Source organism: Microplitis demolitor, chromosome 9 (genome assembly GCF_026212275.2).
Source record: "Microplitis demolitor isolate Queensland-Clemson2020A chromosome 9, iyMicDemo2.1a, whole genome shotgun sequence".
NCBI classification, from domain to species: domain Eukaryota; kingdom Metazoa; phylum Arthropoda; class Insecta; order Hymenoptera; family Braconidae; genus Microplitis; species Microplitis demolitor.
In genome coordinates, this window is record NC_068553.1 from 11,417,233 (window position 1) to 11,436,784 (window position 19,552).

At 36.0% G+C, this 19,552-nt stretch overlaps 2 protein-coding genes across 2 annotated transcripts in view; one reads left to right on the forward strand and one right to left on the reverse strand.

Annotated features, from left to right (window-relative positions):
* Positions 1 to 19,552, forward strand: part of LOC103570411 (potassium voltage-gated channel subfamily H member 8) — a 355,105-nt gene that overhangs the window by 28,202 nt on the left and 307,351 nt on the right. The window contains exon 2 of the mRNA XM_053741792.1: positions 18,530 to 18,619. Within this exon, the coding sequence (XP_053597767.1) occupies positions 18,544 to 18,619 (76 nt within the window). The 5' untranslated portion in view covers positions 18,530 to 18,543. The remainder of the gene's footprint in view (positions 1 to 18,529; positions 18,620 to 19,552) is intronic.
* Positions 13,115 to 13,705, reverse strand: LOC128668543 (uncharacterized). Its single transcript, XM_053741703.1, has one exon. The coding sequence runs from the start codon at positions 13,703 to 13,705 to the stop codon at positions 13,115 to 13,117; it is 591 nt and encodes a 196-aa protein (XP_053597678.1).

The following is a 19,552-nucleotide window of genomic DNA, read 5'->3' on the forward strand; positions in this document are numbered from 1 at the left end:
CGGGTGAAAGTATTTATTGTTATTGTTATTATTATCATTAATATTATTATTATATTTGATTGAATAGAATAAAAATGATTGTTATTATCAAATACTTATTTAATTGTCCGGAAAAAAAGGACTATATATGGCCATATATTAAAACATCCAATACATACATAGCTATGTATTAAAATTTCAAATAAATTATAAAAAAAGACTCACTCAATTTCAGTATGTTTTTTTTTTCTTTTTTTTTTTTTTTTCTGTTTGATCATTTTGGTTTTGCGGGAATCATTAGATGTGATTGATTCAATTTCTAATTTAGTAGAAATTTATTTTTTCGAGAAAAAACGCTATAATTATCAATTAACCGCACACGCTTTAGTGGGATTCGAACTCGGGACCTAACGCTCGAAAAACTGACGCATGAACAACTAGGCTACACTACCGACAGTGACCACTAAGCTTACTTGTGCTACATGAGATTGAAAGAATACATCACTTTTAAAACAGCAAAATATAATTGAAAATCTATTATTAGTAATAACAATAAAATTTCTTATTTTATTTCGTGTGCTATAAAATCCGGTATGTCAGTAATTGTGATATGTGTAATTTTGGTTATATAGTTATGTATAAAATAGTTTAAAAAGTATATAGGCGATACCCCCATGAAAAAGTTTATAAAAAAACTATATGTTAAAATATAAAAAAAAATGTATATTTCATATGAAAAAACACATAAATATATATAAAGTACGTATAAAAAATACATTTTAAGTAGCTAACTTTTGGCCGATTTTCATATATATTTTATATCTTTCAAATATATTTCAAAAATATCTTAGAATATCTAAAAAATACATGTATAGAAATATAAAAAAAATATTAGTCATATATTCTAAATCTATAAAAAATGTTATTGCAAAAATATAAAAAAATTTTATAGAAAATAAATTTTTAAGTTAATCAACAATATAAAAGATGGAACATAAAAAGTTTATATAAAAACCTTTTTTTTATATAATTTTTTAAATATTTTTTTTACCTAGGGTTGATTGCATTAAAAATATATGTTTTATATAGAGTTTTTCTATGTTTTTGATTAACTTAAAAATATATTATTGAATATTTTTATACATGTATTTTTTATATATTCTAAGGTTTATTTCTAAATATATTTTTTATACATATTTTATATATTTTTAACATATTGTTTTTCTATTTTAGCATATTCTTTTCTTTGATTTTTTTCATGGAGGATATTTAGAAATTTACATGGACCGCGGAATAATTACGAGCTCTCTTTACATATACTCATAAGAAATAAATGTTTAAAATTATAATCTGTTAATAATAAAAAATTTTGCTCGTATAAAGTTAAAGAAATAGATTTTTCATTTTTGCTCATTGATATATTTTCACTCAGCTACGAACTGTCATATAACTTACATTAATGATCCCACGAAAAAAAATTTTATATTGTACCAAAATATAAACTAATCCCATAAGAATTACGTCACTCTAACTATTAAATAATTTAATGTTCTTACTATGTCTTGTATGAATTTATAACTTGGTGAGTTACTTAAACATTTTATAAATTGAAAACATAATTTCTAACAAAATTTTGAAATATATTTTTAAGTTCCACAACTTGAAATTTTTTTATGTTCTATTCTGAGTTGCATGAAATTTTTTTTAAGTACCATAATTCTATTTAAAACAAAATTATATCGCCGAACACAGGCCGATTCAACGTTAGGCCTGTTTTCGGCCCAAGATTTTTACTCGCGATGATTTTATTGAAAAAAAAAAAAATAATAATATAATCTGGCCAAAAAAAAAGCCAAAAAAAGGCTCATTCATTTGTCGGCCATTTTTCGGCCTCTTTAGGAAGAATAAAACTTTCGACCTATTTCAATAAAATTTTACAGTTTCGGCCAAATATTTTCACCTGGGACTCGCTGTTCATTTTTTATCTGAATCTAAAAATAAGTAACATAATTGTATGCAACTTAGAAAATTATTTCAAAAATGATAAAATATATATGATTCGTTTGTCGAGTGTTGCGGCTGTGGTGCGGCGGTATTGTGGCAATCATAATTTTATGTCATCATAAGCTTGTTGCAGTGGTGTTGGGGAATTTGAGAAATTTTTAGAGAATATTTATATTGTGCCATCGTGTTGCAGTGGTGTTGCGGCAATTATAATTTTATTATTTCGTTACAAATTTGTTACTGTGGCGTCGCGGCAGTGTTGTGGGCATTGAGAGCCCGAGCGGCGCTGTTGCAGCGGTGTTGCGGCTATTTTAGGTTTTTATTCAGGTAGTTAATAAAAATGTGATTTCATGACATGCTTGTTCGTAATCTTTGCGATCTTTAAAGTTTAATAATAATTCTTTCCAATGAGAAAGTTGTAAGTCGATTTTTTTTCGTCGAATAGCCGATTCGTTGTTTTTTTCTTCATTCGCGTTTCTAAAATAATAGGAATTTGGAATTGAGTCGTCCTCGAAAATATCACTTTGATCGCTTATGTCTCTGAACTCGATTTGGGCCTCGTGGTCACATTTGTCCGTACACACGTGAAGTCTATAAAAAGTTAATTAATAATTAAATAAATATTCATAGCTAAGTTAATGAAAAATATAATAATTTTTATATACCTTGAACCTTGAGGAGCAATTTTTCATGACTTTCTGAGCATGCGTAATTCCAGTTATTCTTTCTTTTCACTAATTTTAAACAGATTCTTTGCCAAATTTCTTTTTTCAGCACAACTTTGATACGATACCTCTCACGCACTTTAAATAACTTCAATATTTTTTGCAAACGCAATTGTATTGTTAAGAAATAAACTAATTTCCTCAGGAGGTACGTCACCAAATAACTACTCAATAATATCATCTAGGTTCTCAGTGTATGGCCGGTTATGGAAGAGAAAAATTCTTTCACTTTCACTGAACAAATAAAGAAAAAACAAATTCAGACTTGTCGGATGACGTCATCGATGACGTATCAGCAAAAGAAAAAGAGGGAAGAGAAACAACACCACTCGATGGCATGCTCTTGAATTCTTCTCACAAGTGCTCATACTACCCCTAGTTGAATATATCAAACTTCAAATCATACATTTACGTGTATATATTGCATTTATCAGGGTAGACTACGCTAGTGTCAGCTCTGGGGTTAAGCACAAACACGATGCCAAAACCTGTAACCTGATAGGCAAGTCGAGAACCCATCCTAGTCATTAATGAAATTGTACATAATTTTACATAAATCGTACATTATTGAGAATTGTATATATTTTTTTCAAAATTTTCCGCTCAAAATATACACAAGGCGCCATCTATCATGACACGATCTCAAAATGGCGGATATGAGCTCAAAATGACGTCAAAAGGGCCCAAGATAAGCTCAAAAATGAGCTCGGAGGGCAACAAGACTGCCAAAAACACGATGCAGATGACAATAAGCATCCAAATGATGTCAATTAGCGTCAAATCATGTCAAAAGGTCCTAAATAAGCTCAAAAGACGTCATGTGCATCCCAATGATGTCAAAAAGGCCCCAGATGAGCACACCAACAGCCGAAACATCATTATTCGTCAACTTACGATCCGGCGGTACGACAGATCATGTCCATCTTGCCCCAACAAATTCAAAACTTTTCTTGTCTATCTACTTTAAAAGAGCAGCTCGAAAGCTCAATCCTGCTAAGAGCTCACCCGGGTCAAAAAAATAACTTGATTTTGACGTAATTTTCAAAATTTTGAATAAAGCAAGTGTAGCAAGACCAAAACAAGTTGAGTTGAAGTTTCTTCTTGTCAATAAAGGAAAAACATTTTAAGATATGAAAATACATTTGGTTTTGACTTGCTTTTGACTAAGTTGTCTTATTTAGTAGCCATTTACGCCAACTAAGTAAAATTCAAGTCAGGTCTGACTTGAATTTGGCGTAGTTGACTTAAATTTAAGTCATTGAAGTCAAATTCAAGTTAAAGCTGACTTGAGTTTGACTCAGTTGACTTAAATTTTTAAGTTAAAAAAGTCATACTGAAGTTAAAAAAAGTTATACAAAAACAGTTATTGATAGTATATGAAATAGATGCAGTACACTAGTAATTAATTTAATATAAATAATTCTTCAATTGAATAGTGAAATTTATAAAAAAAAAAAAAAACATTTTTAATTATCAATTTGAATTATTAATAATCGTTCAAGCTTATTAGTTATAACTCATAAAATAAAGTATATTAGATGCATTATTTAATTGCATAATTATATTACATTAAATTTTAATTATCCTTATTACGTATTGTAACTAATTTTTTTTTTTTTTTTTTTTTTTATTAATTTATTTTAGGTCGCTGTACAACAACTCGGTTATTAACGACCACTATAATTACAATCCATATAATAATAATACAAACATAATGAAGTTATTTACAAGAGCATATTGATACATTTAGATCATATCCATAGCATTCATAAATTTAAGAAACTTTAGAGTTAATATACAATTTTTCAAGGTTCCAAGGGCTTCATTTATGGATATTGGTAAATTAAAGTTTTTTCTCATTAACTTAAGGGCTTCACATGATTCTAATAGATGGGTTACGGTGAATAAGTGACTACAGTGGGGACATTTCTGGGGAGCCTCTTTGCTTATGATATGTTTATGTGATGCGTTAGTGTGCCCAGTTTTCAGTCTCGTGATTGTACATTGGTCTTTGCGATCAGAGGTGATCATTGGTCTGGATACGTGTATGGTGCTTCTTACTGAGTGGAGTTTGGAGTAGGTTGCTTGTCATTTTTGGTTCCAATGGTCCCTTACTGTTTCTCGAGTATACTTTTTGGCTTCAAATAACTGGACTGGAATAGACTCCTGGAAGCTCGCATTTTTAGCAGCATTCTTTGCTAGAGCGTCGGCTCTTTCATTCCCTGGGATTCTCTGATGCAATGGAATCCATAGCATGACAATGTTGGTTCCGCGGGTCAGAAGTTTGCTGACTAACGATTGTATTAGCTGGATTAATGGGTTTTTTGAGAATCGATTTTTTAATGCAGTTAGACTTGACAGTGAGTCTGAGCAAATGACGTATTGAGTTGGAATTAGGCCCTCTTTGATAATTTCCAGTGCTTGGGACAGGGCATACAATTCACAGCTATATATGGAGCATTCGCTGGGAAGCTTTATGGATTTTAAATTTTCGCATTCTGATACCACTACGCAACCGGCTTTACCTTCGATGATAGAACCATCCGTGTGCAAGAAATGATACTCAGCACAGGTGTTTTTGCATTCCATAAAGAGTTGTCTATAAGTACGATCACTCGTCGTTGGTTTGTGATACTGTGCTAGGTCCAGATTGATAGGTATATCCGTGTTGTTCCACGGTGGTAATGAGTGGGCTCCTCTTTGGTAGATGGTTATTAATTTTATTCCTGTAGACTGTAAGTATTCTCCGAGTCTTATTTTTAGTGGTTTGTGAAGCCTAGGGTGAGTTTGGTATGGGCTGATATTGATATTATTTGATAGTTTGGAATACATTGGGTTTAAGGAAGAAGATAGGGCGTCAGTTGCGTAGATGATACTTAATTCCATTCTTCTGAGTTCTAGAGGTTTTTCCTGAGATTCGGCGAGGATGCTGGTCACTGGGGTGGTTTTGAATGGTTCTAGGCACAGCTGAAGAGCTGTATTTTGAATTGTTTCGAGCTTCTTCAGGGTTCTTGGATTTGCTGAGCCGTAGAAAATAGATCCATAGTCAATTTTGGATCGAATCAGAGCTCTGTACACTCTAATTAGACTTTCCTGGTCCGCTCCCCAATTGGCACACCATAAAGCTTTGATAATATTTAACCTTTTCTTGCACTCAGTCGATAATTCGTTTATATGGGTTGTCCATGTATGCTTGGAGTCGAATGTCAACCCGAGGATTTTCGTTGAGTCTGTAGGATAACACTCATAACCAAACCTTGGAGGAGCCCATTATCAACATCAACTGGGTACGAGAGTATATTTTTTATCCTAACTATTATTCGTCGGTAACTTAGGAAGTTAGATATGTAAGCAATGATATTTCCATCTAACCCTAGCTTGGTGCACTTTTCAATGATGGTTCTTTTGGGCATTATCTCATATGCTTTTTCCAGATCCATTGAGGCAAGTATGAGATGTGAATCATTGGCAAATGCGCTACAAACTTCTTCGTTAATTATACCCAAGTGATCTAATGTGGATTCGAATTCTCTGAAACCACTTGGTTGAGGTGAAATGAGATGATTTGGTTCAAGGATCCATCGTAGTCGACGAGCAATTATTTTTTGGAGGATTTTACAGAGATTGCATGTTAACGCAATGGATCTGTAGTTGACTGTTTTGGTTAGATCTTTATTAGATTTAGGTATAGGGATTACCAGCGCTTTACGCCATTGGTTAGGGAAGACCTGATTTAGCCATATATAGTTTTGTTTCAAGTAGATGCGTGGTTCCCTGGTCAGGGAGATTTTTTATTAGACAACTCGGAATATCGTCAGGTCCAGGAGAAGAGTTTTTACATGTTGATACGACGTCAAGGAGTTCTTCCATACTTATTGGGTAGTTTCATTGTTCGATTGACTGGGTGAGAGCGTTGTCAGAGAGCTGCGGGTTAATTGCTGTTTCGGTGTTTGTCTGCAATTGAAGTCCATAATTATCATTGGAAGAATTGGCTGCAAATGATTGAGCTAGGATGTTACATTTGTCCAGAGTGGTGGTAGCTGATGTGTTATAAGAGTCTTCGAGAACGTAGGGGATATAGTCAGTGGCTTTTTTTGAAATTCTTTTTATTTTGTTCCAAACAACTGCCACTGGGGTCGAGTGCGTGGAAGGCGTATTGTAAAGGCGTACTTTATCTCTGCAGGTCGAGTCCAGCCAGGGGATTTTCTTAGAGTGACTTTTCCCTGATGCTTTTTGTATACTAGTTGTGGCTGCTTCTTAAATCAAGGTTGTGAATTCCGAGAGGATTTGGTTAATTAATTGGAAATTTGCGATGAAAGGATTGGAGTTCATAGAGTTTTTTTTTTTAAATGGAGTTTTAGGAGTCCCTTTTCTATGAGTTCCTTAAATTGACTCCAATTGGCCTTGTCCAGGATCCACTTAGGTCGCGCTACTACCTCTTCTTCTTGTAGATTTTTGACGATCCTGGTAAAAATAGGGAAATGGTCACTGTCATATAAATCATACAAGGCTTCCCATTTGAGATCAACGGTTAGTTCAGCTGATGCTATGGTCAGATCAATTGCACTGGTTGACCCATTATTACAGTTAAAGTGGGTAGGCTGCCCATTGTTAAGGATAACTAGTTCATCATGAAGTTTGATCCAATTCTCAATTAATCTACCCTGGGAGTCAGTTGATCTAGAACCCCAGAGCTCGTTCATCTGCGCACAGAAGTTATTTTTAAAATTGATTTCTTGTAAGCAAATGAAGTCCGGATTGTTATTAGCCAACAGTAGTTGTAGGAACTTCTTCCTTCGCTGGTATCCGTTGATGTTCCAGTGTAGAATGTCCATTCTATTGCGAGCAGTCTTTGAGTTTATTTAATATACGGAAGAGACGGTTTTTTATGGCCCTACCTTCAACAAGTGGGTATAGGTCTTCCAACATACGACATAGTTCATCAGTAGTTTTGACATACTGGTCAGCGAATTCTTTGATGTCGCTTGTGACATATGTACTTTCAATAAAGTTTTTAAAGTAGTGAATTCAGAGGATAGGATTTCTCCTTCATTATTTTATTAATATCTTGCCGATTTAATTGGCCTTGACTGGGAGATTTATGTCTGATATTTTTGGTTTGGCGGCCCTTACCCGTTTGATGAATACTTGAGTCACTCCAAGATTCCGATTCGGAAGATGCACCATCGACGACCATATCCTCCTTTTCATTTAGTGGGGCTGGTGGGAGAGATGATCCGGAGCTTGAAGGGGGATGAGGCCGTTCACTTAATATTGTCATCACTGGGGAAGTCGGAGTTGGTAGGGTTGGAAACTTCAGTGTCAAAGATTTAGTTGGAGTACTAGGAGGAGGCATTTGCTTGATACTGCTGCTGCCATCCACCGACTCAGGTAGATCAGTAGTCACATTATCAGTTTGAATCGAACCATTTTTGGCTATGTGTCCCTGTTGTTTACATAGAAAGCATGACATTGTGTCTGCAGTTAAGTATATCCAGTAATTAGTATCTTCGAAATTGATTTGCAATGAGTCAGGAATGATGTCATCAGGGGCTATGTATATTTGCCTTCTGAAACTTAGTATATAGTTGAAGCCGGGCTCAGCTAAGCCAGCACGTAGGAATGTCATTGGTGACGTGAGTTTAATTTTTAATTCCTTAAGCTTATCATCAAGTACATAGTGGGGAATTGCTGGGCAGACATTAGATATGATAATTCGTTTGTTCCTGGTGATAAGTGGCCTTATGGGAAGGGATTGACCTTGAATGTGAATAACTTTGTGTTTTTCAACCAATTCGTCGGCTAATTTTTTTGTTGCTACATATGCACACACTCTGTTTCCTGATATTCTTGAGATAAATCTGATCTGGACTGAAGAGATAACTTTTGCTAGAGCCTGGGAGTAATCTTTTAACTGTGTGTTGTCTATTACATCTATAATAATAGCTTGATCCTTCTTTGGAAAACAGTCGGCTTGAGTAATGTGTGAGTAACTTGGAGAACTTTGGGACGATGGGGTCGTTTGGTTGCCCATGGTAGCCTTGGTAAAGGGTAGATGTCGGCTAGAGATCCACTTGTATTACCTGTGAGCGGCACCCAGAGAAGTACTTATAACGACCCAGAGATATCGAACGTTAAACACTAAGAATTTGCTCTACTGACACACTAACGCACTAGACGATTCAAACACGTCTGCAGTCTTAGACAGTTTGAACGAGACTGTACAACTTTTTTTCTTTTATTTAAATGATTATTTTAATCGATCATTACAATTATTGAAAAGCAGAGTAAATTTCTGAAGGTCTAGATTTTTCTGAAGACTGAGCTTCATTACAATTAAAACACGATTGATGATGATATAGCAATGGGTCTCGATCTGGTATGACTTGAGTTGATGTAGAATTATTGCCCAGGTTTTGATAATTAATTTGATCTAATGATTCTTCTTGTTGAATTGATAATTGTGGTTTCGATGAATTTCCAGATAAATGGACTTAGTAGCTTGCAGTAGAAGTTGTTGGCGGGTAAGCACAACGATTTGGAGCTTCAGTAGTAGTTGGTTGATTATGATAACTTGGATTTTTAGTGTAATAACTGAGTAAAATAGCCTGGACTTATAGTAGAGTATGGTTGAGTAGAATGATTCGGAATTTATGTGCTATAATATCTGAAATTGTAAATATAAGATTGCATAAAATTAATAAAAACTCTAAGGAAAATCATACGTATTGATACACTGAAAAAAATAAATATTTGTCCCAAATAAATCAATTTATTTGTAGCTTTTTTTGAATATTTCTTAATGACAAATAAATATATTCGGTACAACTAAATATGAAAGTTGATTCAAATAATTTTATAATTGGACTGAAATATATAATTTATCTGTAGTATGGAAATGATATAGTTGTGGTAAGTAAAGATATTGAATTTCTGACGAATAAGGGAAAATTTGGCGATACTTGTGGCTCAACTAACCTATATATGTAGCAATTTAATAATTTTTTTACCCCAAAGTAATTACTTATTTCACGCAATTAAATTGCTCACTCATATTATTATTTTCTCATAATTAAATATTTATTTGTCCATATCCAAATATACGATATCTTTGGGTCAAACAAATTTTTTTCTCGGTGTATACCTAGAATAGCTTTTTTTAACTTCCAATATATTCTAAAATAACCTTTAACTATGATTATTCACTAATAGATTTATATAAATTATTAGAAGTAAGATCAAATTTGTTAATGGTTGCCAAGAAAAAAATCTTCCCAAAAGATGAACTCTCTAGCTCAACTCTAAGAGTTCGCTATTTTAATTTTAATTTCTCATCTTATTAATATGAAAAAAATAATTTTTTTATTGAAACTGTAATTACTTGTAAGCTGCTCAATATTTTTCGAATTCATGCATAAATCTTCAAAAATGATTCCTGAAGCGTTCTAAAACCCTATGACAAGTCAAAATTATCGCCCATTGAAGCTAACAAAAATAAAAATGAAATTAAACAATTTCATTTTGAAATACAAAATCGATACTTTTCAGATAGCTTCAATTGGCGTTTCAATTATGACAATTATAATTATCAAGTCATAATTATGACTGATCATAGGGTTTTGGAAAGCTTGAGGAATCAGCTTTCAAGATCTATGCATGAATTTACTTATTCATTTATTTATTTATTTATTTATCACAAACGCCAATCGGCAATATACATCAAGTAGAAAATATATAATTAAATAACATTAATTAAAAGATTTAATAAAAGAGCAAAAATACAGATAAAATTATAACGACAAGCTTTGTAAAGTTAAGTATAAGCAAGCAAATGTTTTTTAATATTTGATATGAATGTGTTAAACGTGCCACCGTAAAATTCAATACCACCATTTAAGTTATTAACAAGATTCGCAATTCTGTCACGTGGATCCATTCACTACGTAGCTCTTGGTTGACTTTTTTGTTTTTAGCAATCTTTTCCGCCTCAGCATAGGGTTAGCAGGTGCGAGTTCGAGTCTGCTGTAGATTTTCGGTGCATCAATAATGCCATTGGAGCGGCTGAGGTAGCCGTTCGGCACACACGTGGCTCGGGCGATCACCGAAGTTAAGTAGCATCGAGCATGATTACTAATTGGCTGGGTGACCATTTAACCACGCGTTGGGCTCGAACGAAGGTCTCCGACCGTTAGGCGCGGGATGAAGATCCAGTGATCAATAAAATGGGAATTTTATCGACCACTGGAGCTTCACTCAAACCGAAAAACTGTACTGGCTAGGTTTTCTCTGTGGTTTTCCTACGCCACTGCACCTTCATTGCACTAGGGAGGTTGCAGGGCATCATCGTAATGATGCAGTACAGTACAAGCACAAGTAGATTGAGCTGAGTTGAAATTGTATACCATAGGACAGGCCGATGGCCTACATACATAGTGAATTAATATAAAAAAAAAAAAAAAAATCGGTCCGTCGGTTGACCCTGCGGGCCAGCCCCAAAACTTCCCGCCTATTTCGAGCTCCTTGAGCTCAGAAAATTGTTGTAGATACATTTTCTCTTCGAGCTCGAAAATACTTTTGTATGCCTTTGTTTTCGAAAGAAAACGTTTTTTACGATTTTTTTTTCAAACGATATCTCTCGAACGAATAAACCGATTAAGACGTTCAAGGCGACGATCGACATGTTTTATTGAGTTCTATAACTGATCAGATTTTTGAATTGATTCATCAAGTCGTTTTTGAAATACTTTCAAAATACTAAAAAAAAAAAAAATTTGGAATTAATCGAGTCAGTCATTTCGAAAATATTTGGAAAAAACTATTATCCACCATTTCTTTCTCCCGCGATATCTCTCGAACAAATTAACCGATTGAGATGTCTAAGGCGGCAATCGGCGCGTTTAATTGAATCCTAGAGCTGATTAAAATTTGAAATCGATCGCGTCGGTCGTTTCAAAAATATTTAGAAAAAACCATTTTTCACCATTTCTTTCTCCCGCGATAACCCTTGAACGAATTATCCGATTTTGATGTTTGAGGTGGCAATCGACGCGTTTTATTGAGTACTAGAGCTGATTAGATTTTGAAGTCGATCGTATGAGTCGTTTCTGAGAAATCAATAAAAAACTAAAAAAAAAATTTTTTTTTTCGTAATTCGCAAATATTTTCGAGCCTATTCGATCAAATGATCTGAAATTTTCAGGAAAAATGACGGCCAACAAGCTCTTTCAATTGCCACCTCAACCATCCAAATCGATTTATTAGTTAAAAAGTTACAAAGAGTTTACATACATACACACAAACACACACACACACATACATACACACACTCGGACATCATTCTGAAAATAGTCAGAATAGCTTCCTAGGACCTCAAAACGTCGACATCTGATGAAAACTCGATTTTCAAAAATCGGGGTGAAAACAATAACTTCCCGAAATTTTTGAAAATCGTCGATTTTCTTAGCGGGAAGTTAAAAAAATAATGCCATTAATTACTTTGTAAAAGAAAGTCATGTCGGTGACCTGGCGGTGAGCAGCCAGACTATTAAATTTGAAATACTTACGCAGCTCATCTGGGGTGAATGCAATCACTTGCGATCAATATGCATACGAGAGACTTTTACACAGCTTGTCTTGAATTCTCTCGAGCTGTTTAGTTTGAATGCCAATGAAAGGTGACCAGATTACTGTGCATTATTCCAAAATAGACAATACTAACGCAAAGTAGAGATTCACTGTAGATTGCGGACTGCAGAAATCTTTACCAGTTCTTGTGATTAATCCTAGGATTTTGAGGGCCTGGAGCGTAATCTCATCCCCATGTTTAGTGAACATTAGCTTACTGTCAATTAAGACACCAAGGTCCTTGATGTAATCAACTTGCTCAATTTTGGCATCATTCAGGAAGTAACTGATAGGCACCTGAGTATGTGTGCGTGAAAAGGAGAAAACTGCACATTTCTTGACATTTACGTCTAGTTTGTTCTTACTGCACCATGCAGCTAATATATCAATGTCATGCTGTAAGATCTCACAGTCAAGGTCGCTCTCAATTATTCTGTATACTTTTAGGTCATCTACGTGTAGTATAAACTCTGATTCGAATTCACCTCCAATGTCGTTGACAAAGATGTTAAAAAGGAGGGGGCTCTAATGCGATCCCTGTGGGACTCCCGATTCGACCTCGTATTCGTCTGATAGGTGACGATCAACCCTGACTTGCAAGCGTCTGTCAGTAAGAACGCAACCAGCTAAGTGCATTACTATGCACACCATAATTTACCAACTTCCTTAACAGGGTTTCGTGGACTACCCTGTCAAAGGCTTTGCTACAATCGGTGTAAATAGCGTGAGTCCTATGACCATTATTCATAGCGCTTCGTATGTAACTAACGTAGGGGTACAGGTTAGTTGAAGGAAGTTGCCAGTTGAGGTAATATCACCTTCTCAAGTAACTTAGCCAATGAAGATTGGATACATATAGGCCTGTAATTGGAGACAGATGATCTAGAGCTATCCTTATGTATCGGACAAACAAAGGAAGCTTTCCAGTCTGTTGGAAATACCCCCTGTTGCAGTGATTTGTTAAATACATATGTTATGGGTTCGCAAAGTCCGGCAGCACAATTCCTGAAAAACATTTTGGGAATCCCATCTGGTCCTGCTCTTTTATTGGGATTCAATTTCATCAGTTGTTTGTAGACGACATCGAAAGTGGCTTTGAAGTCATCCAGGTTGGCACTAACTTCATTCTGATTGACATCAAGAAGTTCATTATCACTTGTTACAGGGATGTAGACACTTTCAAAGTAAGGTGCAAATAAATTGATTATTTCGGCACCAGTGATTGCTGAAAGATTGTCCCAGGTCATAGTCGACGGAATGTCAGAGTGACTGCGTCTTTTATTATTAATGATCTTCCAGAATTCTGTCGGATCGGACTGAACCAAAGTCTCCACTTGGTTAACATAGTTCCTGTAGAACACTGGGCTCAACATCTTACAATCTGATCTCAGGAGGCTAAACTTCCTATAGTTGATTTTGTTTTTTCTTATTTTATACTTGTCATCTATTGAAGCAATTTCACACAGGCTCGTCTAATTTGTACGTAGAAAAAGGTGGCAAGATTGACGTAATCAGCTTCTTTGAAAGCCAGGTATGGAGAGCTTTCCGGTTTGAGACAGGATGCAAAATCAACATTGATAGCAAAAGCTGGATGATATTTGTCTTCAGTGGTTAAAGCAAGTGTTTTATCCAGAGATAAGTCAAGGACACTGAAATAGAGATCAAGTAAATAATACTGCCATTTAGAACACTGTTAAACTGCCCACAATCGAGAAGAGCAAAACCTTCAAAGATTAGTTTTTCACATTAAGCCCGTGTAACACTGGACGGCAAATTGTAATCGCCTAAAACCATAATTTTAATGCCCTTATACTTGTCCTTGATAGAAAGGAGTACATCAAAATGTGCCTGGTAGTTTTTAATAGTTAAAAGCGGTGGAAAGTAAACGCATCCAATAATAGTGTCCTTGTGACGACCCGAGATCCTGATGAAGATTTGTTCTAAAATGTCCTCTATGGGGATCGGCTCGGCTGTAAGGGACGTTTGGTAGCAGTGAAAATGCCACCACCGCGTTCATGCTGACTTAAGATGGGATCTCTGTCTCTTCTATATACAGAGTAAATGTTATCAATTAGTTCCCTATCATGTATGGAGCTATGCAGCCAGGACTCAGTGACATAAATAATGTCGTATTGACTGCTCGCTGAGGAAACTGAAAACTGCTGAGCTTTGTTCTTAACCCCCTCACGTTCTGGTAGTAAATTTGTAGGTGCTTTATGTTTGCTCTTTTCTAAGAGCGTGCGAAAGTTCTTGTTCACTATCATTGGAGTACCATTGACGTATTAATTGTCTTGGTTGTGTTGCCCTTTTCAACAAGATCGTCGAGTTCAGAACAAAGTTTGCTGAGATGCGACTGTTGTGATGGAGTGAGGTCCGATTTAAAATGGATGTTCACATCACCACTGGATGGAGGTTTCAATTTTATACATCACCACTGGATGGAGGTTTTAATTTTAGAGTACGTTCAGCAGTGTCTGCTAGGCAGGTGTCAATCAGCAAGGGCCGGATGCGGTCAGCAGGTGGACGACCCAGACGGCGCAGCTTGAAATTGGGAATTCGTCATTATCTAGACGATCTTTTCCATCATTTTTTTTAGATTCAACGAAATTCAGGACAATTACATTTGATTCAAGTTTTTTGAGCTCGTTTAACTCAACGATAACTTCTTCAGAGGACCCAGAGGATACGGCGAACGAGTTCAGCTTTTCCTCAATTGTGTTGATCCTACCGTCAAGCTGTACACACTTTTTTTGTCAGAGAAACATTTTCTTCGGATAGCTTGCTTACCTCATCTCTTATTTCAGTCAGGTTGTCCACGACTGATGCCTTAAATTTATTAAATTTAGCTTTGAGATTGGCTTGGGATCTCTTCAAATCTTTAAAGTACTTTTCCATCAATCGCTCAATTTTATTCAGAGCACTACTATTTTTGTCCTCGTAATCCGAGTCAGTACCCGATAGGTCATTTTCGAGTACGATACTGACCACACTTTTACAGCGATTACATTTCCAGCTGGATTTATTTTTCTTGATATCACTCGCAAACTTCTTGAACTCATCGGAGGAGAAGCGTGTGCAATTAGCATGTGTCCAATTACGACAGGTCAAGCACTGTATACTGGCACCATTTTCTCGTATGATTTTAGAGCAGTTGTTGCAGACACATTGCGTGACTTGTTTAGCATATAAACATTCAAATTACATCAAAACAATTTCTTAAACCTATATTCTTATCCTATCCACACTCCTTTACAATATCCATCCTTCCATCCTTTACAATTTCCATCCTTCATCCTTCATACTCCGAGCAATAAGTAAAAAAGAACTCTCAAAGAAAAAACTTTTTTGCCTTTCCTCATTTCTCCACTCCCTCACACACATCCCGTGACCTCTGCTTCCGTTGCTCTTTTTCGAACTATCCTCCCCTAACACTTCCTTCTTCTCTCCTGCCACCCTCTCTCTACCCTGAAACCCGAAAAAACCTCCTACACGTGCTCCCATGTCTCTTCCTTGTACCCGCATACCCTGCATATCCTTTTTTCCTCTTTTCCCCAATTCCTATCCCCATTCATCCCATCCCCTAGCCTTAACCTTATCACCCTTTTCCACTTCTCTTCCTTCTAGCCCCTCTTCAAATACCCCGGAATCCCTATCCCCTTAATAAACTTATAGTCTTTATTTTCCTTCGACTCCCTAATCTTCTCCCATGTATCCTCCCACTGCCTTTTCCTACCTACTTCTATTAACCTTCCACCTCTCATTTCTTCCCTCTCCCATTTCTCCTCTACCTCTACTAAGTTCCAACCTCTTTTCTCACAATAATCCCTTCTTGCCCCTTCCCATTTCTTTACTCCTTTTCCCGCTTTCACTCTTTTCCTCATTTCTAACCTACATCTTCGTGCCAACTCTCCTCTTTTTCCTTCCTCTATTCTTTTTTCATACCCCCACGCTCTCATTCCTGCTCTTACCATCATCCCTGCTTAACTCCTCCCTGACCATATATTCCGGTACCTTCCTCGAAACCCCTAACACCTATTTCAAGTACCTTTCCTGCAATTTGTCTATTAGCTCTCTTTTCTCTCACCTCTAGATTTCCACCCCGTAACTTACAACCGACCACAGTAACTTATCAAACAGCCATACCCATCTCTCCCAGTCATTCCCGAACTTTCTTTTTCCTATTCCCCAGATCCGTCCTAACACACTCGCTCCTTTCCTTACCCTCTCTCTCACATGCTCCTCTTGACCCCCGTTCGCTTTCAATACATACGCTAAATACACATACTTTCGCACTTCCGCTATCTCCTTTCTCGTCCATCGCCAATTCACTTTCCTATACCTACTCCCCCCGCTTCCTACACCTGATGATTTTCGTCTTTCCTGTATTGACTTTTAAACCTTTTCCTTCTATATATATCTCCAGCGTCCTAATCATTCCCCTCATTTCCTCCTCCTCCTTTCGTCCTTTCGTCCGCATACGCCAAACCATACACCTTTTTCCCACCCCCCAGCTCTACTCCTCCCCATCTTCCCTTTTCTGACTCCTTATTAATATCCGACAAAAACAGCACAGACAAAAGGCGGCTCATCGGGCATCCCTCCCTGACTCCCCTCTCCGTCCAGAACTTCTCCCTACACTCCTACCCCACTCTGACTATACTAGCTGTCTCACTTAATATAACCTCATACCGCCTTACCAGTCCTCCCCTGACCCCCCTCTTCCTTAAACATTCAAACAACTACCTTCTATCCACCGGGTCAATAGCCGCCTTCAAATCTACAAACAACAGCATTAACTTCCCTATATCCTTCCTGACCTCCCTATTCATCAAATAATTTATCAGATACACGTTATCTATCGTTCCCATTCTTTTTGTAAACCTCCTCTCTCAGTCTCTTCTTTAACACTCCTACATACACCTTATAGATCCGTCTGAGTTAGCGTCACCCTCTTATACTCTTCGACTCTGTTTCCCTCTCCCTTCTTCACTATTGATGTCACCACTCCCTTCTCCATTTCACACTTTACTACATAACTCCCACAACTCTACCACTATTCCCTCCTCCCCATACTTCCATACTTCATTCGGTATACCATCCTTCCCATTGCTTTCTTATATCTCAACCCTTTTACTACCTCCCTTATCTCTTTCAAAGTAATGCCCTCCTCATCTCCACAACTCTCTTCCCCTACTACCTCACTGACTATTATCCCCCCCCCCCCCCCCCCCGAACAAACCAAGAAAGAATCTGTCTCATTCCTTCATGTCAATACTATTATTAACTTCCTTCCTTTTCTTTCTACCCTTGTTAACCACTTTCCAGACCTGTCCCTCCACCCTTATTGCTTTGCGCTCCTCCTCCCACCACGCCTCTATAAATTTTAGTTCAAGCTCCAATAACTTGAACAGACGGATCTATTAAAAATGAATAGGAGACTTTTCTTGTTGAGCATTTAATTCTCTACAAACATATGTCTCGACCTTATCTATACAATTAGCCATTGCCGAGGTATAGAATTCCAAACTTAAAAATTTTTTTTCCATGTTATTTAAATGGGAAATCAAAAATCACGAAGCGCTACCTCATAATATCATTATTAAAGTCTCAAACTTTACCAGATTTTTTTTTCATCATCTTTAACAATATTTTTACGATAACTAAAGAAAAAAAAATTAGTTAGTTTTTTTTGGTCCACACTAATATATAATGGTTTTCTATAAATAACCGTGTTTATACCGTATGTTAATTATATGTAATTGTATATAATTACATACAATCAGATATGATCATGCCGTTTTACAGAAATCAGCTTTAAAATAGGTGCATTAGAAATGGCAAAGACCCTCATTGAAAAAACGGTACAAAACGATTAAAAAAAATATGTTAAATACTTTTTAATGTTCTTGAAGACTTTGAATCCTTTTGAATCACTCTCAACTGAAGTTACTATAGCTAGTGAAATTATATGTTTAATTATAGAAAATATATTGAATTCAAAAGACTGCGTTTTTAAATTTACTGTTGAATACATGCATTCTAAAAGACAGAATTCCTTCAATATTTTTTAATCTCTGAAAACTGTATAAAATCTAAATGAAAGTAATTATATATAATTATGTATGATTTTTTTCACACGGATATAACTATTGACATTATGAAAAATAGATACTTAAAAATTTATTATAAATTTTCAGGACTTGGTTATCTGATGCCTGCTAGAAAAGGTTTTCTTGCTCCTCAAAATACATTCCTTGATACCATCGCAACACGTTTCGATGGAACTCGTAAGTTGATCATATCCAGTATTTTATTTGTTTATACTTTATAAATTGCTTCAGAATGTTTATTTTCTTATCAACTTCCCGGTAAGCAAATCGAAGATTTTTTTAATTTTCGGGAAGTTATTGTTTTTGTCCCGATTTTCGAAAATCTAGTTTTTATCAGTTGTCGACGTTTTGGGGTCCTAGGAAACTATTCTGACTATTTTTAGAATGATGTCCGCGTTTCTGTATATGTGTGTGCATTAAAACCGATATTCTAATTACAAGGTTACTACTCGAGGATATGAGGTGCAAAGGGTTTTGGCGCTAATTTAACTGATAGGATGACTAGCTCTTGTCCTGGTCCAGGTTACTTAAGATCAATTACTGTAGCTGCCTTTTATGTGGATGGGCGCTATTACTGTATCACCCACAGATAATAATTTATCGACTGTTGGTATGAGGGAACGACAGGGGTTATTGGCAGTTAGTGTGATCTGTTTTACCATCTGATTCCGTTTTTTAACTTATTCAAAGCCCTCTCAAGTAATGTCTAACACTTTGGGTAATTGACATTCATTCTGAGTTCATTGCCATCTATTTTGAGCTCTTACCCGCCATTTTCATCTCGTTTTGAGCTTATGTTCACCGCTTTAAGCTCGTGTTATCTCGCGCAATGACAGATGGTGCTTAATGTATATTTTGACCGGGATAGTTTAGATAAAAAAAAAAATTATGCAATTTCATGGATGCCGAATATAGAGTCTCGGCTTGCAGAACAGGTTTCAGATTTTGGCATCATGTTTGTGCACAACTCCAGAGCTGACACTATGATCGCCGTCCCTGGTGAATGCAATATACAAATGTAGATGTCCGTTTTGAAGTTGTATATATTCAAACTAGTCACGAAATTACATTTATCTCAACTAAGTTATTGTTCAAAGTTAATAATCAGTA